Here is a 27082-nt window from a genome sequence, read left to right as displayed (position 1 = left end):
AGAATACATCAAATTATCCTTACAATTTTTTCTGAGGTGGGTTCAATGCTGTGAAAAACAGTTATATTGCACTAGAGTCCTAAAACAAGTATATTCCCCAAATTTAGCAATATATTCCTAAAGTGAAAAATTAAATCCGAGATCGTGCTGCCAGCATAATATTCTGTAGCTAGTAGAACGGTACTGTCACGAGTTATATAAACGTCTGCGGGATAGGAACTCATTTTATCAGCAAACATGTTTCCAGACGGATTTATTTGGCAAGGGACCAAACTAGAGTTGGTGGCAAAATGGAAGTGTAAGCATTTTCTGACAATTTATTTCATCGACATAGATTTATGTTAAAATTGTCTAATTGTTGTGCGTAGTTGTTTTCTTGTGAAATATCTAGCTAGCTTTTCTTGTAAAGACTCAGCAGTGCACGCAACACACGGTGATTATAAAACAAAGATGATAGCTAGGCCTACATCTTATTGCCTGGATGCCTTGTGCCTGATCATGATGAGTATGGAATCATGTATTTATTTTTTTTAGTTAAATAACCAGAGTAGGTACTATTAACTAGCTATGTCTTATAAGGTGGTTTTCTTTCTGGCACAAACATGTTGTCCTCCGATGATTACCAGTATGCAGGTTTGCGTTTATTATCATGAGTCTTGTCCTGGAGGCAGAACTGAGCGATTTCCCCGTAAGCCTTAGATAGGCCAGCTGCAAAGTTAAAATTGGCTTCTTGGTCATAATTTAAAGTTGGGGTTAGGCATTCGGCTTAGCAGTGTGGTTAAGGTTAGGTTTGAAATCCGATTTTATGACTCTGTGGCTGTACCAGTTAGTGACCAGTCTCCAGTTCTGCATCCAGAACATTTTTCATGATGAAAAACGCTAACCTGCTGGTTCAAAACTATTTGAAAAATACATTTAGACTTTAGGAAATCTCACACATCAACAAAGATTACCACTATAAATCTGTAGTTTTGGTGGGTCACAGGGGGTCTTCCACATTTCCACTTGTTGAGTGAGTCAAGTATGTAGTACAATCTCATGGCATTACACCGTAAGATATTAGTCCTTTTCAATCGTCTGTCTCATGTTTATCTTTCAGGAAGGATGCCAATGCTGCTATGCTCAGCAACTATGAGGTATTTTATATTATTTGGCTGCGGCTCATTGTATTTTGATATGTCATATGTCACTATTTGCATCCCATCTCTCCCTCTGGCAATCTCACTCCCCCTCCCTCTCAATCTTTCTCTCTCCTAGGTGTACCAGCTCCTGACAGATCTGAAGGAACAGAGAAAGGACAGCGGGAAGAACAAACACAGCGCTGGACAACAGAACCTCAACACCATCATGTATGAGGTTAGTAACGCACACAGCAGAACCTCAACATTTTTATGTATGAGGTTAGTACCACGATGGGTACACACTCAAACACACTGTAGCCAGAGACCAGCAGAACTTAATGTACAGGGTTTGCAGCAGACACACACCTGTTGTCTCTCTTTCCAGACGCTGAAGTACCTGTCCAAGACTCCGTGCAGCAGGCAGAACCCAGAGACTGTCAAGAACTTCCTTACCACCATGGTGCCTCACAAACTCACCAAGTGAGTGGCAAAACACACACTACCCACTCCTCCTACCCCTGTGTAATCTCTGTCAAACACAAATGTAACTGTTACATGCCATTGAACATGACATGTCATTCGGAAACATATTACACACACACACTGACAGTGATGTGTGTGTTTGTCCATAGGGCTGAGAAGCTGCAGCTACTGAACCACAGACCAGAGACTGCTGTAGAGATCCAACTGGTGAGACCACGCTTATCCTTCAGTCTTTATTCTCTTACTCTCCTCCCTTTCTCACCCTTTTTCCTGCTCATCTTCTTCTATCCTACACTAGTGTTTGTTGTGGGTGAGATTAACTGTGTGTGTGTGTGTGTGTGTGTGTGTGTGTGTGTGTGTATAGATGGTAGAGGAGAGTGAGGAGCGGTTGTCAGAGGAGCAGATTGAGGAGCTCATTCAGAAGGTCACAGACGTCCTCCCAGGCGACCCAGAACAAGAAGGCTCCGCCCCCGGCAATGAAGCAGAGATGGAAGAGGGCATTGACCAATAGCCACGAGTTGTGATCTGTGACTGAGTTAGGGAGCCTGAGCTGAACAGGAGTTAAAACGGTATAGAGAAAATACTGGAAATCCACTTTCATGCTCATTTGGGTGCTCTGGACTGGACATGCAAGTATGCAGAATGGAATACAGTCAGATATTACCATTGACAGTAACAAGACTGTTCCCATTTTTTCTGTGCATTACTAACCTACCTACCTGTCTGCTTGGTTCAACTTCAGCTCTTACTCCTGTGTTTACAGCACTGTTTCTTAACTAGTGTGTTCTGGAATCCACTTGCACTTACAGAAGATATGTTCCAGTTAGTGTTCTCCTGTGCTACATGCTTTCATATAGTTAGCAGATTACAACGGGCTAATGTGAAGCTCCATTAATCATTACAGGTTAGGTACTGTTTGCGGCGTATCACAGAATTTCCGACCAACCTTAACTTGGCGACATGGAAAACAACCAATGTCTTCCTAAACGTCAATGTCTAGTTGCAGGGGCTTTGTTAGAATTTAGAAAATGCTCTGTTATTAAATAAATTATTTGCTCCATGAAGTAATCCAAAAATGTGTACGCCGCCATCTTGTCTATTTCAAGTCTTCTCACTCATTGATCGAGACAGGTGAGTGCCATCATGACATGCAGCACTTTGTGGTGGACACCTACCGCTCTCGATCAATGAGAAGATTTAAAATGGTCAAGATGGCGACGTACACATTTTTGGATTACTTCATGGAGCAGAACTTTTATTTAATTGAATAACCGATTTTCTAAAATAAATTATGAACTGATTGTTCGAGGCCTGAATGCTGATTGGTTGAAAGCCGTTATATGAGACCATATACCATGGGTATGACAGCGTTCCATTTTTACTGTTCTAATTAGGTTGGTAACCAGTTTATCATAGCAATAAGACACCTCGGGGGTTTATGGTATATGAGCTGTATCCAGGCACTCCGCGTTGCGCATAAGAACAGCCCTTAGCCGTGGTATATTGGCCATATACCACACCCCCTCATGCCTTATTGCTTAAACGAACCCCTGTAACTAAACATGGACATTTATAAGACATTGTCTTTCAAGTTGGGAATTTTAGACGTATCGACAGTCTGGGTAAGGTTGGTTTAAAACTCTCTGCTACACCAAACAGTAGCTATCAGCCAGCTGGAACAGAGTAATGGTCTGACGAGGCAATATTTGTAATAACTAGCTTTCATAGTACATTGAATGGAACATAGCTAGACAGAAGCACAAGCCTGGTGTGTTCAGAGAGAAGAGTCAGGGAACACAGTTTTGACAGCACCCACCCTGTCCTCTACAGAGCACTGTTGCTTTCAGATGCCATAAAATGGGGTGGAAGGTAGACTTGTTTTGTATTTCGTTTGACATACAAGTATATTTATCCAATGTATGGTTTTCTTTGTAAATCCATTTGCCTAATAAAATCAAAGGCATACAGTGTGCGTTTGCCTTTGTGGATGAATGTCGGCGCGTTCGAGCGGTTGCCTTTCAAAGTGTGTTACATTATGGGGATAAATATTGTCTGACTTGCGCCTACATGTCGACTGCGTGAACTTTACAAGAACCATGTGATCAAAGCTCATGAAGTTTCGACTGAAATCAACTTCAATTTTCTGCAGTTGCTCCTCATCAGCTGCAACTTGCCTGCATTGTGGGAGGCACTATTTGTCAATCAATCATTTTTGTTTTACCCACGCGAATGGGAACAAATGTGACAAACAGGAAGCAACTTTGCCACGATTCATATGTATATTGTGGAGATGTACAAATTAATGTGATATTTGAGGCTCTCCCCAATTGATAGTAAAATGAATACACTTAAGTGCTGTTATTGCTAAGTCTAGGAGCAACAATGGCTAAGCCGTGAAGTGGTAGGCCACACAAACTCACAAAACGGGACTGCTGAAGCTCGTAGTGTGTTTAAAATTTAAAAAACGGCTGACCTCTGTTGTATCCAAACTGCCTCTGGATGCAAAGTTGGCACAAGAACTGTTTGTCGGGAGCTTCATGAAATGGGTTTCCATGGCCGAGCGTAAGATCGCCATGCCAAGTGTTGGTTGGAGTTGTCTAAAGCCCGCCACCATTGAACTCTGGAGCAGTGGAAACGCATTCTCTGGAGTGATGAATCACGCTTCACCATACAGCAGTCCGACGGACTTATCTGGGTTTGGCGGATGCCAGGAGAACGCTACCTGCCCCAATGCGTAGTGCCAACTGTAAAGTTTGGTGGAGGAGGAATAATGGTCTGGGGGTGTTTTTCATGGTTTGGGCTAGGCCCCTTAGATCCAGTGAAGGGAAATCTTAACGCTACAGCATACAATGACATTCAAGACGATTCTGTGCTTGCAACTTTGTGGCAACAGTTTGGGGAAGGCCCTTTCCTGTTTCAGCATGACGATTCCCCCACGCACAAAGGGAGGTCCATACAGAAATGGTTTGTCGATCGGTGTGAAAGAAATTGACTGGACTGCACAGAGCCCTGACTTCAACCCCATCGAACACCTTCGGGATGAATTGGAACGCCAACTGCGAGGCAGGCCTAATCGCCCAACATCAGAGCCCGACCTCATTACTGCTCTTGTGGCTGAATGGAAGCAAGTCCCGGCTGCAATGTTCCAACATCTAGTGGAAAGCCTTCCCCAGAAGAGTGGAGGCTGTTATAGCAGCAAAGGGTGGACCAACTCCATATTAATGCCCATGATTTTGGAATGAGATGTTTGTCGTGCAGATGTCCACAATTTTGGTCATGTAGTGTATGTAAAAACTCTTTTTTTTTTGCCGCTTGGGCCCAGACCCTGACTCAGATAATTGTCCAGTCACATTTATTTACAGTATTATGCAGTGAGGTAGCAGGGTCCTGAATCCTCCTGTGGTTGCGTTTAAAAAAAAAATCTAAAATATATATATATATATACTACCATTCAAAGATCGGGGTCACTTAGAAAAGTCTTTGTTTTTGAAAGAAACACTTTTTTTCCATTAAAATAACATCAAATTGATCAGAAATACAGTGTAGGCATTGTTAATGTTGTAAGTGACTTGTAGCCGGAAACGCAAGATTTTTCATGGAATATCTACAGAGGCCCATTATCTGCAACCATCACTCCTGTGTTCCAATGGCACTAGAAAACCCTTTTGCAATTGTTAGCACAGCTAAAAACTGTTGTGCTGATTTTAAAGGAGAAATAAAAATGGCCTTTAGACTAGTTGAGTATCTGGAGCATCAGCATTTGTGAGTTTGATTACAGGCTCAAAATGGCCAGAGCCTATAATCCAAGAATTAGCCTTTTTAGAGTGTTCTGCCATGGCCAGCAACGAGCCCGAATCTCAATTCCATTGAGCACGTCTGGGACCTGTTGGATCGGAGGGTTAGGGCTAGGGCCATACCCCCAGAAATGTCTGGGAACTTGCAGGTAAAAGTGGAAGAGTGGGGTAACATCTCACAGCAAGAATGGAGGAGATGCACTACAGTAATTAATGCAGCTGGTGGCCACACCAGATACTGACTGACTTTGGATTTTTGACCCCCCCTTTGTTCAGGGACACATTATTCCATTTATGTTAGTCGCATGTCTGTGGAACTTGTTCAGTTTGTCTGTTGTTGAATCTTATGTTCATACAAATATTTACACGTTACGTTTGACAGTGAGAGGACGTTTTTATTTTTTTGCTGAGTTTAGTTATATTGACTACGTCCGTCTTAGCTCGCTCATTAATGTCTTAGTCGAAATTATGGCTTGCCTCTTATCCACTTGTCGTCCCCTTATGCCATAGTTTGTACATCTTAATTGTCAGTAGAAACTACATTTGTTTAAGCAAGTCAGCCATATCAGCTATGTTTTTTAAAAGGGAGTAAATGACGCTGAATTAACTGTTTGGCTGCCAGACAAGGCTCCTCTGATAGCCAGGTGTAGCAGTGATAAGGATTCACTCCATGGTGCTGAAAAGAAAGCTCTGCTTTTGGGACAGCTGTATGTACGCCCTAACAGTTTGTCACCGTTATAGTGCAAGTCATGTATGGTGTTGTCTAGTGCCTTTGCTGGCATGCAGCGGTGGAAAAAGGACCCAATTGTTATACTTGAGTAAAAGTAAAGATACCTTTCAAAAGAAAATGACAAGTAAAAGTGAGTCACCCACTAAAATACTACTTGAGTAAAACTCAAAGTATTTGGTTTTAAATATACTTAAGTATGAAAAGTATAAATTGTTTCTTATTCCTTTATATTAAGCCAACCAGATGACACAATTCTCTTGTTTTTATTTATGGATAGCCAGGGGCACAAATCAAACTTGTGTTTAGTGAATCTGCCAGATCAGGCAGTAGGGATGACCAGGGATGTTATCTTGATATGTGTGTGAATTGGATAATTTCCCTGTGCTGCTAGTCATTGAAAATGTAACTTTGGGTGTCAGGGAGAATATGTGAAGTAAAAAGTACATTTTCTTTAGGAATGTAGTAAAGTAAAAGTTGTCAAAAATATAAAAAAGTACAGATACTCAAACTACTTAAGTAGTACTTCAAAGTATTTTTACTTAAGTACTTTACACCACTGCTGGCATGCATCTAAAACAAATGTTTTTGGATGTTTTGCCCCACCGAGATTTACATGCTAATATCGCCACTGGCTCAAACACACAATGATGTTTTAAAAGGGGTTAGAAGCCCTAAATCATGACAGTGGGACTCAATGGGGTTAAAGGCAGTGTAGCACTTTTTCAATGCCAGAAATGCATATAAAGTAACTTGGAGTACCCCAAAAAAACATTCCCAAATTATAAAATGAAATTAATTGTATGTTCTAAAAGATGGGTTTGATATTTTCTCCAAATCAGCTCTAACTTCGGAAAACAGCCTCAGTCAGCGTCATGTAAGTGTAACCGATGTGAAATGGCTAGTTAGTTAGCGGTGGTGCGCGCTAATAGCGTTTCAATCAGTGACGTCACTCGCTCTGAGACCTGAAGTAGGGTTTCCCCTTGCGTTGCAAGGACCGCGGCTTTTGTGGCGCGATGGGTAACGATGCTTCGTGGGTGTCAGTTGTTGTGTGCAAGGGTCTCTGGTTCGAGCCCAGGTTGGGGCGAAGAGAGGGACGGAACATACACTGTTACATAATGAATGAAAAACTTTGTAAAAAGTGGGATACATTTTTAAGACGGGTGGGCGAATTGGGTGTCTACTCAATCTGCGGGCACATTTCATCCCTAAGAACATCCACGGCTATCAACAATGGAAGGAGTGCTTCAGCAAGAAGTTTATTCTCAAAGTGAATGCTGTCAAACAACAATCAGCAGAGACAGAGTGTTATATCAGGGCTTCAGTGAGCATGGATGACAACCGTGAAGGCATCCGCATGCTTCCCAGCCGAAACAGTTCGGAAGAGTTGGTGCATATATTAGGACAACATTTAGTGACGTTTTGGACTTCGGTAAGGGATGTTCGCCCACACAAAACATTGAGGCAAGCTGAAGTCTGTAGCGGAAGTCGGTGATTGGTCCACAGTTGGGCTTCGTCAGTAAAGTCTTGTCATTCAACGAGAGATGACTCGTTGTGTAATGTGATATTGTACCACCTAGCCCAAGTGTCCGTTTGTATATTCGTTATATATATATATATACACACACACTTGTGTTCCCCATGTGCTTTTTGTATTGATTTGTTGATGATCATTTCCGGTCACAACTTGCAGACATGTTTACGTGCGTTTTTGTTGCTAACCTTACTTTGCTACCTGACAACTTCACGGTTTTTACTTTTTAATTACCATTTTATAGTTTTTGTTTTTCCCTCGCTCAACTTTTTTTTCCATTCAGCTTTTTCACTCTGGACGCTTTATTTGGATGTGGTTCGTCAGGACCTCCACCAGCCGAAGCTAAGTAGTAACATTAACATGATGCCTTCTAATTGCAGTCGCTGTACTCATAATATACAGGAGAACGATCGCCTTACGGCGAGGATAGCTGTGCTGCAAGCCCAGCTTCAGACGCAATCGTTAGGCAAGGGTAATTTCAGTGTAGGAAAGGATGAAACAGCGTCTGAACCACCAGTAAGTACAGATAGTAGTATAAATCCCCTCGCACAGTCCCCGCAGCCGGACAATATTCTCTTGGCTTCTGGAAGGAAATGCTGTAGGAATGATCAACCGGTGTCGCTCATTCAGCAGACAGAAACTTTCAACCGGTTCTCCCCATTAAGCAGCGAGTCGGAGGCCGAGACTTCTCTAGTCTCTACTCCTCCCGTTACGGGGTCTGAGACGCCGAAGCCTCCCACCATTAGCTCTGACAAATGTAAAACCTTAGTCATTGGCGACTCCATTACCCGTAGTATTAGACTTCAGAATCATCCAGCTATCATACACTCTTTACCAGGGGGCAGGGCTACCGACGTTAAGGCTAATCTGAAGACCGAGGTAAAGACAGTTTTCAGTTGGATATTCGACGGATATTCGCGCTTTCAAACCACTTGAGCCACAGTCTCCAAATAAGTGTCATGATGTTGGAAAAATTGCACACAACATTGCACAGGTCTTATTTTCACGATTTGGACATGAATTCGCTTTCCAAAGCTAATAAATAGGTGGAAATGTGAGCAGCATTTTGTATTCTTAGTTAAATTAGGGAGCGTAAACAAAGTACAAACGTTTTTTTACATTCAAATTTCAATAGCTCCTTGATCATGTGACCTAGTTACTTCAAACAAGGTTCAGAATGTCCACTGACTACCCTTCTATATTGCACACCCTTTAGTTTGTCAATTTCTCACATGGTTTTGCATGAATTTTTCAAAATGTAAACTTTAAATAGCTCCTTGGTCATGTGACCATGTGACTTCAAACAAGGTTCCGAATATCTACTCTGTGGGCCTACAACATTGCACAACCTTTAGTTGTTCCATTTTTATCTCACATGGTTTCTTCTGAATGTAGAATTTCAATAGCTCCTTGGTCATGTGACCTACTGACTTCAAACAAGGTTCAGAATGTCCACTGACTATACCTTCATATCGTACACTGACTACTTTCATCTCATGCTATTAGACTTAAATCTGTAAGCCTTGCAAGCCTTCATTTTACATGGGTGGTAAAAAATGTAAGTCAAATGTTCCATCCATTTCTCCTTCACCCAATCCAGATAGCTGATGTTCTGAAAGAGCTGCAAAATCTGGAACGGGGAGACACTCTAGACCCAAACTGTTACAGACCTATATCTATCCTACCTTGGGTCTTTGAAAGCCATGTTAACAAACAGATCACCGACCATTTCGAATCCTACCGTACCTTCTCCGCTATACAATCTGGTTTCTGAGCTGGTCATGGGTGCACCTCAGCCACACTCAAGGTCCAAAACAATATCATAATCGACAAAAGACAATACTGTGCAGCCGTAACCATCGACCTGGCCAAGGCTTGCGACTCTGTCAATCATCGCATTCTTATCGGCAGACTCAACAGCCTTGGTTTCTCAAATGACTGCCTCGCCTGGTTCACCAACTACTTCTCAGAGTTCAGTGTGTCAAATGAGAGGGCCTGTTGTTCGGACTTCTGCCAGTCTCTATGGGGGTGCCACAGGGTTCAATTCTTGGGCTCTTTTCTCTGTATACATCAATGATGTCGCTCTTGCGGCTGGTGATTCTATGATCCACCTCTACGCAGACTCCACCATTCTGTATACTTCTGGCCCTTCTTTGGACACTGTGTTTAACTAACCTCCAGACGAGCTTCAGTTCCATACAACTCTCCTTCCGTGGCCTCCAACTGCTCTTAAATGCAAGTAAAACTAAATGCATGCTCTTGAACCGATTGCTGCCCGCATCTGCCCACCCGCCTAGCATCACTACTCTGGACGGTTCTGACTTAGAATATGTGGACAACTACAAATACCTAGGTGTCTGGTTAGACTGTAAACTCTCCTTCCAGACTCATATTAAGCATCTCCTATCCAAAATTAAATCTAGAATTGGCTTCCTATTTCGCAAACAAAGCATCCTTCACTCATGCTGCCAAACAACCCTCGTAAAACTGACTATCCTACCGATCCATGACTTCGGCGATGTCATTTACAAAATAGCCTCCAACACTCTGCTCAGCAAACTGGATGCAGTCTATCACAGTGCCATCCGTTTCGTCACCCAAGCCCTATATACCACCCACCACTGCGACCTGTATGCTCTCGTTGGCTGGCCCGTCGCCAAACCCACTGACTCCAGGTCATCTATTAGTCCTTGCTAGGTAAAGACCCGCCTTATCGCAGCTCACTGGTCACCATAGCAGCACCCACCCGTAGCACACGCTCCAGCAGGTATATTTCACTGGCCGCCTTTCCTTCCAGTTCTCTGCTGCCAATGACTGGAACAAATTGCAAAAATTACTGAAGCTGGAGACTCATATCTCCCTCACTATCTTTAAGCATCAGCTATCAGAGCAGCTTACAGATCATTGCACCTGGAAATAGCCCATTCAACTACCTCATCCCCATGTTATTTAAAAAATGTTTTGCTCCTTTGCACCACAGTATCTCTACTTGCACATTCATCTTCTGCGCATCTCACTCGTATTTGCAAAATTTTAATTATTTTGACACTACGGCCTATTTATTGCCTTACTTCATTTACACACTGTACATAGTCTTTTGTATTGTGTTATTGACTGTACATTTGTTTATTCCATGTGTAACTGTTGTTTGTGTCACACTGCTTGGCTTTATCTTGGCCAGGTCGCAGTTGTAAATGAGAACTTGTTCTCAACTGGCTTACCTGGTTGAATAAAGGTGAATTTAAAAATAAAATACTGTATGTGGGAATGTCTTATGTCCGTCCTACATGTAGTGTTGGTACAGAATATTCCTCAACTGCATATCATAAATTGCTATTGCAAATAGAAGTATTGTTCAACTGACATTTTCAGATATTTTGACATCACACTTTGGTGCTTACAATTCATTCTCTATTGTCATAGATTTGGTGGGCACTCATCTGTGATATGACTCTTTAAGCACGTACTGATAACTGTCACTTAATATTTTTTTCTTAGTCTACAAACGCTCTACAATTATTCACTCTGATAGGGTTGGCTCCTATATGCTACTTTTATTATTCTCCTGTAAATGGTTCAGTGCCTATAATTTAGGCTGTGTGTAGAATGGGGCATAAAGGAAATTACCTCTAATAAATTACTACTAGATTATAGTGATAAAGAAAACAGCATACACATTTGGCTTGTGTAGTCATTTGCCTATAACTAATCATAATTCCATTTATTTTTACAAAAGAGAATCCTTCAATGATAAGATCCTGCCATGGAAAAGACGACTGGGCGGACATAAAGTGGAAAGGAGGGGAAATAATTCACACCATGCAGCAGGACACCTTCAGCTGTGGGGTCTTTAATGCAGGTTTGATAGTTATATTTTCAATAATGAATGGTTAGCTGTTGTGACAATTAGGTCAAAAACTCCATTTAATTTTTTGGTGTAGATGGCCAAGGAAGTTGCACAGAACTTCCCCAACATCCCCTCCCAAATTGATATAGAACCTTCACAAGAACACATGGAGCAACTGAAAATAAATGGCTGAGGATATAATAAAAATGTCTGATATGTAATGACATTTAATTCAAAGTAAATGTACATTTATTTTTATGCAGTTGTGTGGGACAGCCATATGTTCAGTTCAAGCCTATGATTTCAGAGTTCAACAAAGCCAACAACTGCTTCATGTGTGCCACTGAAAGAACCTGGATGTGGCCCAAAGACTGACTGGGTTAGTAACTTTATTTAACATGTTTATAATCTTTTGACAACATTGACGGCATGTAAGACAATTTATGATATAACACAATGGATGGCTAATTTGTCATTCGTCAGACGCATTGATATTTTATATTATTTATTAAATGTTACGCTTTGTTTTGATTGAATGTTTTGCATGCCAACAGTGGTTCTATGTGCTGTAACTTGTGTCACAGGCCAATCTGGAAGTCTTCCGACTAACTTGGAAACACAGTACCGTGTAGTATCGAGCCCTCACTGCTGCTCGATCATCCTATTTTTCCAACTTAATTGAGGAAAATAAGAACAATCCAAAATGTATCTTTGATACTGTCGGAAAGCTAACTAAAAAGCAGCATTCCCCAAGAGAGGATGGCTTTCACTTCAGCAGTGATAAATTCATGAACTTCTTTGAGGGAACGATCATGATCATTAGAAAGCAAATTACGGACTCCTCTTTAAATCGGCGTATTCCTCCAAAGCTCAGTTGTCATGAGTCTGCACAACTCTGCCAGGACCTAGGATCAAGGGAGACACTCAAGTGTTTTAGTACCATACCTCTTGACACAATGATGAAAATAATCACAGCCTCTAAACCTTCAAGCTGCATACTGGATCCTATTCCAACTAAACTACTGAAAGAGCTGCTTCCTGTGCTTGGCCCTCCTATGTTGAACATAATAAACTGATCTCTATCCACCGGATGTGTACCAAATTCACTAAAAGTGGCAGTAATAAAGCTTTTTTTGAAAAACCCAAACCTTGACCCAGAAAATATAAAAAACTATCCGCCTATATCGAATCTCCCATTCCTCTCAAAAAATGTTGAAAAAGCTGTTGCTCAGCAACTCACTGCCTTCCTGAAGACAAACAATGTATACGAAATGCTTCAGTCTGGTTTTAGACCCCATCATAGCACTGAGACTGCACTTGTGAAGGTGGTAAATTACCTTTTAATGGCGTCAGACCAAGGCTCTGCATTTGTCCTCGTGCTCCTAGACCTTAGTGCTGCTTTTGATACAATCGATCACCACATTCTTTTGGAGAGATTGGAAACCCAAATTGGTCTACACGGACAAGTTCTGGCCTGGTTTAGATCTTATCTGTCGGAAAGATATCAGTTTGTCTCTGTGGATGGTTTGTCCTCTGACAAATCAACTGTAAATTTCGGTGTTCCTCAAGGTTCTGTTTTAGGACCACTATTGTTTTCACTATATATTTTACCTCTTGGGGATGTCATTCGAAAACATAATGTTAAATTTCACTGCTATGCGGATGACACACAGCTGTACATTTCGATGAAACACTGTGAAGCCCCAAAATTGCACTCGCTGGAAGCCTGTGTTTCAGACATAAGGAAATGGATGGCTGCAAATGTTCTACTTTTAAACTCGGACAAAACAGAGATGCTTGTTCTAGGTCCCAAGAAACAAAGAGGTCTTCTGTTGAATCTGACAATTAATCTTGATGGTTGTACAGTCGTCTCAAATAAAACTGAAGGACCTCGGCGTTACTCTGGACCCTGGTCTCTCTTTTGACAAACATATCAAGACTGTTTCAAGGACAGCTTTTTTTACATCTACGTAACATTGCAAAAATCAGAAACTTTCTGTCCAAAAATTATGCAGGAAAATGAATCCATGCTTTTATCACTTCTAGGTTAGACTACTGTAATGCTCTACTTTCCGGCTACCCAGATAAAGCACTAATAAACTTCAGTTGGTCCTGCCGTACATACCTACACGTACGCTACGGTCACAAGACGCAGGCCTCCTAACTGTCCCTAGAATTTCTAAGCAAACAGCTGTAGGCAGGGCTTTCTCCTATAGAGCGCCATTTTTATGGAATCGTCTGCCTACCCATGTGAGAGACGCAGACTCGGTCTCAACTTTTAAGTCTTTATTGAGGACTCATCTCTTCAGTAGGTCCTATGATTGAGTGTAGTCTGGACCAGGAGTGTGAAGGTGAACAGAAAGGCACTGGAGCAACGAACCGCCCTGTCGCTGCCTGGCCGGTTCCCCTCTCGCCACTGGGATTGTCTGCCTCTAACTCTATTACAGGGGCTGAGTCACTGGCTTACTGGTGTTCTTCCATGCCGTCCCTAGGAGGGGTGCGTCACTTGAGTGGGTTAAGTCACTGACGTCTGGGTTTGCGCTCCCCCTTGGGTTGTGCCGTTGCGGAGATCTTTGTGGGCTATACTCGGCCTTGTCTTAGGATCGTAAGTTGGTGGTTGAAGATATCCCTCTAGTGGTGTGGGGTCTGTGCTTTGGCAAAGTGGGTGGGGTTATATCCTGCCTGTTTGGCCCTGTCCGGGGGTATCGTCGGTATCGCTTTTTTTTCTAGTTTTTCAAGCGAAGGTCTTTTTAAGGGAGTATGCGAGTGCACTCGTTCGGTTCACCTAGCCAATTTCGGCTAGCTGCCAGCCGAACTGAAGCATGCTGAGTCCTAAATGAAAGTCAGAGCTACGTCTATGCTGATGTTAGCTAGCTACAGCGCATTTAGCTCACATCTTCCATATAAATAACACTGCTAAAACTAACCAAATGTAAACATGTCTGCCAGCTGTTGGTAGCTAACTGCTGATGCTGTCATACAGCCTATGGGAAAGAGTAGTAGGTCGTGACAGAGGTTACTGTATAGAGTAAGTTTTCAAGGTGTTTGTGGAGGCTGCGCGTTGTGATGTTTCGGCCATTCTGTGCCTCTAGGTGAGTTTTCTATACAGCCTGCAAAGCGCAGGCTAAACAAAAATGTGACTCTTCAGCCATTGTCCAGGATCCAATGGCGGGTCTGGGAACATTTTAGAGAAACCCCAGTGTCTTGCTCTAGATTGCACAGTAGAATTAACTTGACTTTTAGCATGATATCTGAAGCCAGGTAAGAATTAACACTGTGCACGCAGGCACACTTCAAACTACAAGACCGCTCATTTAAGTGAGTGTGTTACTACAAACGTGTACTACTCCCCTCACAGACTATAAGGCCATTGATGTCAAAATATTTACCCCTGATACTAACCTTGGTAGAGCATCCTACTGGAAGCCAAATAGCTCCTTATTAAATAGTGATATAGTTAAAGGTCTGCTCTCACACTTTTGGGAAAGAGCTTGTGAAGAAAAACTTATTGTAAGAACTGGGAGCTCTTTAAATTTGAGGTGTCCAAACACCTTAGAAAATATGGTAGTAATCTTGTTAAAATGAGAAGAGCTGAGGAGGAAAAGGTTATCATTAAGATAACTTACCTTTCTCAGATGTCCCCAGCCAGCCTCAGGGGAGGAGAAGATGGAACTGATTGAGTTACAAAATAAATTGGATAATATATATAGATTTAAATAAACTGGATAATATATATAGATTAAATAAAACTGGATAATATATATAGATTAAAAGCAGAAGGAACCTTTATTAGATCAATGAAAAAATGGCTTGAGGGAGAACAGATTTCATCTTATTTCTTTAGACTTGAGAAATGTCACTCTACAAATAACACTATCCATAATTTAAACATTGATGGTGTTATTACAGATGACCCAAAAATAATTGCTAACTTCTGTAGCAATTTTTTCAGGAAATTGTATAGCTCTATGTACTCTCAGGAAACCACAGATGTTTTTTGCCTCACTGAATAATGTTCACTCTATCAGTGATACAGAATCTAAACAGTGTGATAAACCCATCATAGTTGATGAGATTATCGAGTCTATCAAACATTCTAAAGAACAATAAATCCCCAGGTATTGATGGAATTACAGCAGAATTGTACACGTTATTTTCTGAACAAGTAGCTCCCTTCCTACTTGGAAGTCTTTTGAGAGAGTATTAAAACAATGTTCTCCCTCCTACAATGAGTCGGGGTTAATAACACTGATACCTAAGCCTAAAAAAGAAGTGATGCTCATCGATAACTGCCGTCCAATTTGTCTTCTTAATAATGATATTAGCCTTACTACTAAATAATTAAAGAAGTCCTGGATGCAATCATTGATGAAACACAATGAGGAACAGACATATTTCTAACAATATCAGACATACTTGACTACTCAGACCTAATAACCAAGAATAGATTCATATTATTTTTGGATTTTTATAAAGCATTTGACACAGTGGAGCATCAGTTCCTCTTTCACTTCCTTGAGAAATTTGGCTTTAGGGATTTCTTTCTGTAAGGCTATTAAGACTCTATACGAATGGTAACAACTCTATCAAACTGAAACATGGCACCTCACCTAGATTTGAGTTAAAGAGAGGAATTAGGCAAGGTTGTCTTATCTATTTTTTTACTAATCACCCAACTTCTTACCAATTCTTTAAATAATAGTCCTGTACAAGGTATTTCCATGGCTGATAAAGAAATTATAAGCCAGCTGGCTGACAATACTACACTTTTTCTGAAAGACGCTAGTGAGATGCTTTGGAAAAGGATTCTATGTGAACTCATGGCTGTCAAAGATTGTGTGGCACCTTCATAATATGGTATTCCAGTGAAAGAAGAACTTACATATTTAGGCATAACCATTACTAAGGATCAGAAGTCTAGAGGCTTACTAAATTTTAACCCTCTTATTTAAAAAACCCAGATGAAGCTAGATCAATGGCTACAGAGGGACTTACCTTTAAAGGAAGAGTCCTAAAGGTATCTCTAGATTAACATATGCCCCTCTATCTTTATATCTTGACAGTAAAATAAGCAAAGAGATAGAACAGATGCTTTTCAACTTTCTGTGGGGAAAGTGTACCCATTACATTAGGAAAACTGTTGTAATGAACACTTATGAGTATGGTGGGCTGAATTTTCTGGACTTTACTACCTTAATACTTTTAAGATCAATTGGATATAACAATTCCTAAGAAGACCCACTTCTTTGTGGAACTTTATTCCTCATCATGTCTTCTCTACTTTTGGTGGACTTAACTTCATTATGGTTTGCAATTATAATTTTGACAAAATTCCAGTGAAACTCTGCTTTTCATCTGCAGGTTTTCTTGTCATTGTCACGTTTGTCGTATGAAGGAGCGGATCAAGGCGCAGCGTGTGTATCGTTCCACATTTTATTTTAACTGTGAAACTATGCAAGGCATACAAATAAACTAATAAACAAAACAACAAACCGTGACGAAGAGGTGCAACATACACTAACTCAAAATAATCTCCCACAAAACCTAGTGGGAAAAACAACAACTTAAATATGATCTCCAATTAGAGACAATGATGACCAGCTGCCTCTAATTGGAGATCATCCCAAAAAACAACATAGAAATACAGAAACTAGAACCCACATAGAAATACATAAACTAGACAAAACCCACAACATAGAAAAAAGAAACTAGAACCAACAGACATTAATAAACTAGACAAAACCCCCCTGTCACGCCCTGACCTACTCTACCATAGAAAATAAAAGCTTTCTATGGTCAGGACGTGACAGTCATGGTCTTTAATTTATAAGCAAAATGTTTCTCCACACAGGTATTATATATGGAATAATCGGGACATATTGTATAAAAATGCTTATTTGTTTTTAGAATATTAGTTCCGAAAAAATATCCTATTGGTGAGCCAACTTGTAAATGCAGAGGGTCTTTTACTTGATATTAAGGAATTATTATTACTTTACAAGGTCCCTGTAACACCTAAAGATTTTGCAATTGTTTTAGATGCCATTCCCTCAAGTGTTGCTTCATTATTCAGAACGTGTCAAGACCTGACCCTCAGAACATACCTACAATTAACCTTGTTGACTCATCAGTAGGAAAGATTTGTTTTTCTTTTAATCCATTCAACAACAATAGAGCTATACAAGCCTTGTTTCAACAGAATGTTGTATTTATTTCTTATGTCATGCCTTATTGGAAATAGTGATGCACCGATATGACATTTTTGGCTGATATCCAATATTTTCCTTGCCAAAAAAAAACATACCGATAACCGATATAAAAAAATTGTGGCCTTTTAAGCATTCTAGTACAGTTAAATAGTTACCGCACACACATGGACGCAGCGGTCTAAGGCACTGCATCTCAGTGCAAGAGGTGTAACAACAGTCCCTGGTTCGAATCCAGGCTGTTTCACATCTGGCCGTGATTGGGAGTCCCATAGGGCGGCGCACAATTGGCACAGCGTCGTCCGGGCCGTCATTGAAATAAGAATATATTCTTAACTGACTTGCCTAGTTAAATAAAGATTACACACTCACACACAAAAATGTATTTTGTTGGCATTTACGTATGTCCCCATTACCAGTAAAACATAATCAAAACGTATTTCTTTCACTTACTTGCTGTGCTGTTTCATTGTTAATTTGTTCAGTAATTTCATTCTCATCCAGGATGTCTATGGAACACCGTTTGGGTCTTTGCGTGTCAACAAACACTATTTGACGTGTCAAATAAGCTTGTTGACCAATCAGGACCTGAATATGACTGCACGTCACACAATAATTTAACGCGTTCATAATTTAACGTAGTTATTACACATTGATTACACTATCACTCGAATTTCATATGTCACAACATTCCTTGATACGTATGCTATGATGCTGGTAAAGTTGTCTCGCGCATCTTATAGTGCTGGTCATAAAAAATCTAGCTAGCTCATGGATGCTAACAATGGTCTTCCCCTAAAACATAGCAAAACATCTGTTTCAGTAGCTTTATAGTTAGCTAGCTAACTACATAGCTAGGTGTCATCTAAAATAACCCTAATTTATAAGACAGTTCTTATTTGATTAATGGTGGTCGGACCCATCTATGTGAAGCTAGCCACAATAAGGATTAGCCACAATAGTGGACCTTGCGGTTAGCCTTCAAAATAAAAGTATGGCATAATTATACTATTTGTATACATTTGCATCACTGTCAATGATATACTTTTATTTTAAAGGCAAACTGCAAATTCCACTATTGTGCCTAATCCTTATTGTGGATAGCTTCACAACACATAACCTGGTCCGGTCGAGCCTCACTAGCCAGATGAAGCTAGCGGACTGTTTATAACATTAGCTTTGAGCAACAGGGTTAAGTAGCTGGCTAGCTATTCATTTTCATTAAATTACGTTCCTGACATATAGCACCACCCACTGGGCAAAATGGCATGAAAAGAGTGGCTGTTTTCCAGAGAATCAAAATGACTGACTGATCTAAACTCAGCAAAAAAGAAACGTCCTCTCACTGTCAACTGCGTTTATTTTCAGCAAACTTAACATGTGTAGGTATTTGTATGAACATAAGATTCAATAACTGAGACAAACTGAACAAGTTCCACAGACATGTGACTAACAGAAATGGAATAATGTGTCCCTGAACAAAGGGGGGGTCAAAATCAAAAGTAACAGTCAGTATATGGTGGCCACCAGCTGCATTAATTACTGCAGTGCATCTCCTCCTCATGGACTGCACCAGATTTGCCAGTTCTTGCTGTGAGATGTTACCCCACTCTTCCATCAAGTCATCTGCAAGTTCCCGGACATTTCTGAGGGGAAGGGCCCTAGCCCTAACCCTCCGATCCAACAGGTCCCAGACGTGCTCAATGGGATTGAGATCCGGGCTCTTCGCTGGCCATGGCAGAACACTGACATTCCTGTCTTGCAGGAAATCACGCACAGAACGAGCAGTATGGCTGGTGGCATTGTCATGCTGGAGGGTCATGTCAGGATGAGCCTGCAGGAAGGGTACCACATGAGGGAGGAGGATGTCTTCCCTGTAACGCACAGCGTTGAGATTGCCTGCAATGACAACAAGCTCAGTCCGATGATGCTGTGACACACCACCCCAGACCATGACGGACACACCTCCAAATCGATCCCGCTCCAGAGTACAGGCCTCGGTTTAACGCTCATTCCTTCGACGATAAACACGAATCCGACCATCACCCCTGGTGAGACAAAACCGCGACTCGTCAGTGAAGAGCACTTTTTGACAGTCCTGTCTGGTCCAGCTACGGTGGGTTTGTGCCCATAGGCGACGTTGTTGCTGGTGATGTCTGGCAAGGACCTTCCTTACAACAGGCCTACAAGCCCTCAGTCCAGCCTCTCTCAGCCTATTGCGGACAGTCTGAGCACTGATGGAGGGATTGTGCGTTCCTGGTGTAACTCGGGCAATTGTTGTTGCCATCCTGTACCTGTCCCGCAGGTGTGATGTTCTGATATACTGATCCTCTGCAGGTGTTGTTACACGTAGTCTGCCACTGCGAGGCCGATCAGCTGTCCGTCCTGTCTCCCTGTAGCGCTGTCTTAGGCGTCTCACAGTACGGACATTGCAATTTATTGCCCTGGCCACATCTGCAGTCTTCATGCCTCCTTGCAGCATGCCTAAGGCACGTTCACACAGATGAGCAGGGACCCTGGGCATCTTTCTTTCTGTGTTTTTCAGAGTCAGTAGAAAGGTCTCTTTAGTGTCCTTTGTTTTCATAATTGTGACCTTAATTTCCTACCGTCTGTAAGCTGTTAGTGTCTTAACGACCGTTCCACAGGTGCATGTTCATTAATTGTTCATGGTTCATTGAACAAGCATGGGAAACAGTGTTTAAACCGTTCACAATGAAGATCTGTGAAGTTATTTTGATTTTTACGAATTATCTTTGAAAGACAGGGTCCTGAAAAAGGGGTGTTTCTGTATTCTATATAGTTTACATATCACCTTGCATCATAAATAATGACTAATTTTTAAATAAGTCACAATTTACCAATTATATATTGCGGTTCTGATCCTCTCGAACCTTTCTATTTATTTTGTATTTTATTAAACAGTAACATGCAAAACACAAGAAACAGAACAGCCAGAGGGAGTCCACAAAAAAATTAGATACATGTTTTTAAAATAAAATACAAATCCACATTATGTCAATTAAAATACAGACATGTAGCGAATACATATTTTTTACATTTTGTTTTGTATACGCTTTAATGATTCTAAATAGTTTCCCAAATCAGATTTTTTTAAATGAAGGGGCTTTTTCTTCAGAAATGTTGATTTGTGAATGAAAATGTTTCAAAATAAGAGATTTATGACCTACTCACGTTCATTTGTGGAATCAGTGTAATAAAATATGTCAAACTTAGATATTTCAATGGTTGCTTGCATTTTGTTGCCAAGATATAGTTTTACATCAGAACACTTCATTATGTAAACAATTACAGAATAAATGTTCAATAGATTCAGTTTCTAGTTCACAAAATCTGCATTCACTGGTAACATCAGGAATATATTTAGAAATCAAGCTATTACACGGATAGAATCTATGGATAATCTTAAAGGAGATCTCCTTTACTTTATTGGTCACCATAAATGTGTGTGGCGTGAGCCAAGCACAGCGCCAGTTTACATCAAACAATGAATCCCAACAAAATATCAGAGGGAATAGACTTTCTGTAGAAATTATCCCTTAATAAACGAATGTTGAGTATCTTATCTAGTAAACCTATGCCATTCACCTGGATATCGCTTACAATAGATGTTCCAAAATATGCATTATTCTGAAGTAAAGATTTTATCCCACTAGGTATAGCTTTTATAACAGTCATATTCCTTGCATGAAACCTCAAAGTTGTATATTTCCATAAATTCTCTCCGCGTAAATAGATTCCCACTAATACTAACTAATTGTCTGACAAGGACAATGCTTTTGAGAACCAGTTACGGTAAAATAACATCTTGTTTCTATGTAATATCGATCCATTAATCCATATAAAACATTTGAGGTGAGAAGTTGAGAAGTACAGCAAAGTCCAGCACATTAAAGCCTGCTTGTGAAAAGCCGCCAATTTCACAGGAAGTTTACGCACAATATAGGGACAATGTAGTAAAAAAGTAAGGCCTCCGAGCTTCTGAAAAACAAAATGAGGAATAATATTCCAGAAACTATGAAGATTTAAGTACCTTTAAACCCTGTTGACTTTTGATATCTGATTAAAGAGAGTGAAGTCTAAGACATTTAGACCGCCATCACAAATGCTGTTGGTGATACCATCTCTTTTCATCTTTTGTGACTTGTTTTTTTTTCACATGAAGTTATACAAAGCCTATCTAAAAAGGTACAGCAAGTGGATTTGGGAATGTCAATAGAAGAAAAAATTTAGCCCCTCAGCTTTGGATAAAAGCACACTTCCTTGAAGACTTAAATCCCTCCTTAACCATGATGATACTTTTTTTTGGGACAGATTCAGTTACAGGATTCAAATTAAGATCATTCACAGCCTTAAGATTTTTGGTGATCTTTACACCGAGGTAGGTTACAGTATCTTTTTCAGAGATGTTACAATCTGCTGGATTGACAGCTCCTTTCAGAACAAACATCTCACATTTGGAAAGACATAACACCAAACCTGAGATTTTGGAGTACTGCTTCACAATATCCAATGCTAATCTAACTTGTGACACATTTGTCAAAAAAAAGTGAGGTGTCATCTGCCAGTTGGGATATTTTGATCTCTCAGGCCTGGAATGAATAATGCCTTCAAATTGACTTTGATAAACTAATGAGCATACGATTTGAGATATTGACAAAAATACAGAAGTTGAGATTGGACAACCTTGTCGTATTCCTTTGTAAATGTTAAACCTTGAGGGTGTTCCATGACAGAGTTTGATATAGCTATTGCCACCATTATACAGAGTTCGAATAACAACACAAATTACCAATCTTAAAATGCTTAAGTCAAAGATAAAATTGGGACATAAGGTATCAAATGCTTTCTGAATATCCCAAAATAAGATAACAGGGAAGTCATCCAATAGATCAAAATATTTTTTTTACATTTAAGTAATTTAGCAGACGCTCTCATCCAGAGCGACTGCATACATTTCATACAATTTCATACATTTTTTTCTGTGCTGGCCCCCCGTGGGAATCGAACCCACAACCCTGGCGTTGCAAACACCATGCTCTACCAACGGAGCTACAGGGAAGGGAAAATACTCAACCAAGTCTATCACCAGTCTCAGATTATTAGATATATGGTGCCCTTTCATAAACCCTGATTGTCATTAATCAATCAGATCATTCAAGCATGACTTTAACCTTTTTGCAAAGATTGAGGCTATAATTTTGTAGTCCTTATTTAGGAGTGTGATTAGACGCCAATTATCAATATTTAACAGATCCTTGTGTGGTTTAGGTATAAGAGTAACAACCCCTTACTTCAGAGAGGCAGGTAGTTCTCCCTTTATAGCCTCATTAAAGGTTTCAAGTAAAAATTTTGCAATTTCTTCAGAAGGTTTTGTAAAATTCAGAGGTTAATCCATCACAACCTGGAGATTTGTTATTTTTTTCATTGAGCAACCCCATATTGGATGTCCATAATGGATAAATCTTGACAAGACTGATTGAATTCTTCACTAACGGAGTTAACATTGTCTATAGAATCAAGGAGATTCTTAGTCACTCAAACTGTTATCTAAGGAGTAAACATTCTCATAAAACTTAGTGGTAAAGTCTGATAACAACTCTCTATCCTCAGGTCACCCTATTAATCTTACATTTCCGAAGTGTGTTGAGTTCCCCTCTCCTATTTTCCAAATAAAAAATAGTATCTATTGTTCTTTTCACCTTTTTCAAGACATTGTTTTCTGGATATTATGAAGGCTCCTCTAGCCTTTTCCTTATAAAATGTATCTAGTTGATTCTGTAAAATCATTCAATTTAGCTTTCTCATTAAGATCAAGATACTCAATCTCTGTGATATCTAGGATTGGAAAAGGGGTCGGATATTTTCCGGTAAATTTCTGGAAATTTTCCATGGGAAGTTAAGCCCGGAAATTTTGCATAAATTGAACAAACAAAATTGCTGATAACAGTGAACCTTTTTTGGGGATACACAAGGCAATTCTCGGTTTTGTGGCATATTTTGGTTAAACTATCCCCAATTCAATGGAATTGCAACCCTCTGCATGCACAGTGCATTCTTCTATCACATGTGCAGTGCACTCTTCCATCACATGTACAGCTGATTCTCAAGATCTTGCACACTAATGAGATGCAATTGAGCCCACACTACTACACTGTCTGAGCCAACATGCTTTCTGGTAAGTTTTGATTACAATACTGGGTGGGGTGAAAATATTTTATGACATACATGATTTTTTGTTAACTAGTAAATAGTAGCCTACAGCAAAGTGTGTTTAAATCATGTCTAACTTGTTAGCAATTTCTGCTAGTTAGTTTTTGCTACCATGTGGGTTTTAGCTTGCTTGAGCCTGCGAACTGAGTGTTAATTCACCTGTTTCCATACATGTTTCATTTTAACACATTTATCTTACAAAGGAGTTGTTTAATCTAACTGCTTAACTATTTATCTGTACATGGAATTGTATTTATTTATTTTTACTCATTTTTTCTAATCTTAACAGGAAAATGCCACGGGCACTATCTGATGTGTGGAGACATTTCACTGCAGCTAATGTAGATGGAAAAGCTGTGTACATTTGCAAATACTGTGCCAAATTATATGTGAAGAATGCAACAAAGATGCAGAATCATCTGGGCAAGTGCATAAAGTTCCCTTTGTGCTCACAACAAGCAACCTCTGACAAAAGTCCATCTACTTCTATTTGAGGTGAAAATTATGAATCAGACACCTCATCGATAGCAACAGCTCATGGTCCTCCTGGAATCAGAAGTTTTTTTCACTCAATGGAGGAACATAGTCAGATAAATGCTGATGAAAGTCTTGCTCGAGCTGTGTATGCAACTGGTTCACCTCTGATGCTCACAGGCAATGTGTATTGGAAGAGATTTCTAAATGTTCTTCGCCCAGCATACACCCCTCCAACTAGATATGCTTTATCTCTTAATTTACTGGATGCAGAGTTCAAGTGAAGGTCAAGCAAATCATAGAGAAAGCACACTGTATTGCAATCATCTCTGATGGGTGGTCGAATGTTCGTGGCCAAGGAATAATTAACTACATAATCTTCACCCCGCAACCAGTATTCTACAAGAGCACAGACACAAGGGACAACAGACACACCGGCCACTACATTGCAGATGAGCTGAAGGCAATCAATGACCTTGGACCACAGAAGGTATTGGTGACAGACAATGCTGCGAAAATGAAGGCTGCTTGGTCTAAAGTGGAGGAGTCCTACCCTCACATCACACCCATTGGCTGTGCTGCTCATGCATTTAATCTGCTCCTCAAGGATATCATGGCACTGAAAACAATGGATACACTCTACAAGAGAGCCAAGGAAATGGTTAGGTATGTAAAGGGTCATCAAGTTATAGCAGCAATCTACCTCACCAAGCAAAGTGAGAAGAATAAGAGCACCACATTGAAGCTGCCCAGCAACACCCGTTGGGGGGGTGTTGTCATCATGTTTGACAGTCTCCTGGAGGGGAAAGAGTCTCTCCAAGAAATGGCCATATCACAGTCTGCCGGCATGGACAGCCCCATCAAGAGGATCCTCGCGGATGATGTATTTTGGGAGAGAGTGGTAAGCAGCCTGAAACTCCTGAAACCTATAGCAGTAGCCATTGCACAGATTTGAGGGAGACAATGCCATCCTGTCTGATGTTCAGACTCTGCTTGCAGATGTAAGAGAATAAATACACACTGGCCTGCCTACTTCACTGTTGCTCCAAGCAGAGGAAACTGCAGTTCTGAAATGCATCAAAATGCGTGAAGACTTCTACCTGAAGCCCATACACGACACAGCGTACATGTTGGACACCAAGTATGCTGGCAAGAGCATCCTGTCTGGTGCAGAGATCAACAAGGCCTATGGTGTCATCACTACTGTGTCTCGCCACCTTGGCCTGGATGAGGGCAAGGTTCTTGGCAGTCTGGCAAAGTATACTTCCAAGCAAGGGCTTTGGGATGGAGATGCAATATGGCAGTCGTGCCAACATATCTCATCAGCCACCTGGTGGAAGGGACTTTGTGGATCTGAGGCTCTTTCCCCTGTTGCCTCCATCATCCTCCAAATCCCACCAACATCAGCCACCTCAGAGCGACTATCATTTTACAGATGTATGTTGAAAACATTTTTGGGAGATGCGATGGATCATTGGGGATCATTCAATATTCCCTTTCTTTTGTTGTTCAGTGAAATCATCCCATGTGAAGTCAACTCATTTAATTAAAATTCAATTCGTAACTAGATAGTTTTTTTTATATTGGAAGGATTTAATCATTTGCAATTATGTCTACTTATGGTAAGGTAAAAGGTTTATGTTTGACTCCATATGATATGGTAAATATATCCAATGCAAAAAACATCTACATTTAAATGGTATTAATATTAATTTGCATATATTTCTGTTAATTCCCATATTCCCATATTCCTTGTTGATTCCCACCTCTGAATATTCCCAAAATGTGCATCCCTAGTGATATCCGCAATTGTCTAATAGAGTTCAGCTACCTCACATCTCCTTTCTTAAAGCAAGCCGTTTTCCATAAGTAGTACAGGCTGAGCGGATTTTACATTTCAGCAGGTCCCAATATTTCCCATATTCTGCATTAGATGTAGCTAAATTCCAGTAAACAGAAATTATATTCTTAATCACATTTTTTAAATCATCATGCAATAACAATGAGTTATTTAATTTCCAATAACCACCAGAGTATTTCTTATCATCATTACTGCACATTCTTAGTCAGCCATATGACTTTATGATCCGTCAGGACTGCAGACAGTTTTTTTTTACCTCTACAGTGTTGAACTCAAGACTGCAGGTTATCACCCACAAGTCAATTCTTGATTGTAGTGAACGATCTCTATTACTCCATGTGTATGGTTTCTCTCCAGGTTTTTAACTCTCCATATGTCAATTAAGTCCAGGCTTTGGCAGAAATTCACCAATTTGTTCACACCAATGTTAGGCCTATGGGGCAATCTATCAGTCTCTTTATAATAAACTATATTAAAATTCCCACCAACTATAATCTGACTGGATGGATATTTTCTCAGAAGACTTAAGAATTTCCTGAATTTCCTCTAGAAGTAAGTCATTTGGAGGACTAGAACAATATCCATATACATTACACAACACAAATAATCTCTCCTTGTGGTTGATGACCGCTACTGGCCAATGTCCATTGGTGTCCATTTGAGTAAAGAAAAATGTCCATTTAAAATTGCAACCCCAGTTGAATGATTAGTCCCGTGGGCCAAAAAAAATGTCACTGCCCCACTGAGTTTTCCAACAATTATATCTTTGCATGAATGTGTTTCTTGAACGAATACAAGATCTGT

At 40.3% G+C, this 27082-nt stretch overlaps 2 protein-coding genes across 3 annotated transcripts in view; both read left to right on the top strand.

Annotated features, from left to right (window-relative positions):
- The first annotated feature begins 209 nt into the window (after positions 1-209).
- Positions 210-3576, top strand: crcp (calcitonin gene-related peptide-receptor component protein). Its single transcript, XM_029701762.1, has 6 exons — positions 210-298; positions 1100-1136; positions 1258-1356; positions 1507-1601; positions 1754-1811; positions 1969-3576. The coding sequence occupies exons 1-6, from the start codon at positions 291-293 to the stop codon at positions 2113-2115; spliced, it is 444 nt and encodes a 147-aa protein (XP_029557622.1). The 5' UTR covers positions 210-290; the 3' UTR covers positions 2116-3576.
- A 7387-nt stretch (positions 3577-10963) lies between these two features.
- The window catches only part of tpst1l (tyrosylprotein sulfotransferase 1, like), a 33320-nt gene continuing 17201 nt past the window's right edge, over positions 10964-27082 (top strand). The window contains exons 1-2 of one of the 2 annotated variants that reach the window (XM_029701759.1): positions 10964-11518; positions 11814-11885. The gene's annotated coding sequence lies outside the window, so the exon portion shown is untranslated. Of the gene's footprint in view, positions 11519-11769; positions 11886-27082 lie in introns of both variants that reach the window. The other variant, XM_029701761.1, reaches the window with a different exon arrangement.

Source organism: Salmo trutta, chromosome 19, assembly GCF_901001165.1.
Source record: "Salmo trutta chromosome 19, fSalTru1.1, whole genome shotgun sequence".
In the NCBI taxonomy this organism is placed as follows: domain Eukaryota; kingdom Metazoa; phylum Chordata; class Actinopteri; order Salmoniformes; family Salmonidae; genus Salmo; species Salmo trutta.
Note: the sequence above shows the minus strand (reverse complement) of the source record. Positions and strands in the feature narration are given on the sequence as shown.

What these genes read in the sequence shown, in the direction of transcription:
- crcp (XM_029701762.1), top strand. An exon ending in GTGCCTCACAAACTCACCAA is followed by an intron (nt 1,602 to 1,753) that starts GTGAGTGGCAAA and finishes GTTTGTCCATAG; the next exon opens with GGCTGAGAAGCTGCAGCTAC. An exon ending in CTGCTGTAGAGATCCAACTG is followed by an intron (nt 1,812 to 1,968) that starts GTGAGACCACGC and finishes GTGTGTGTATAG; the next exon opens with ATGGTAGAGGAGAGTGAGGA.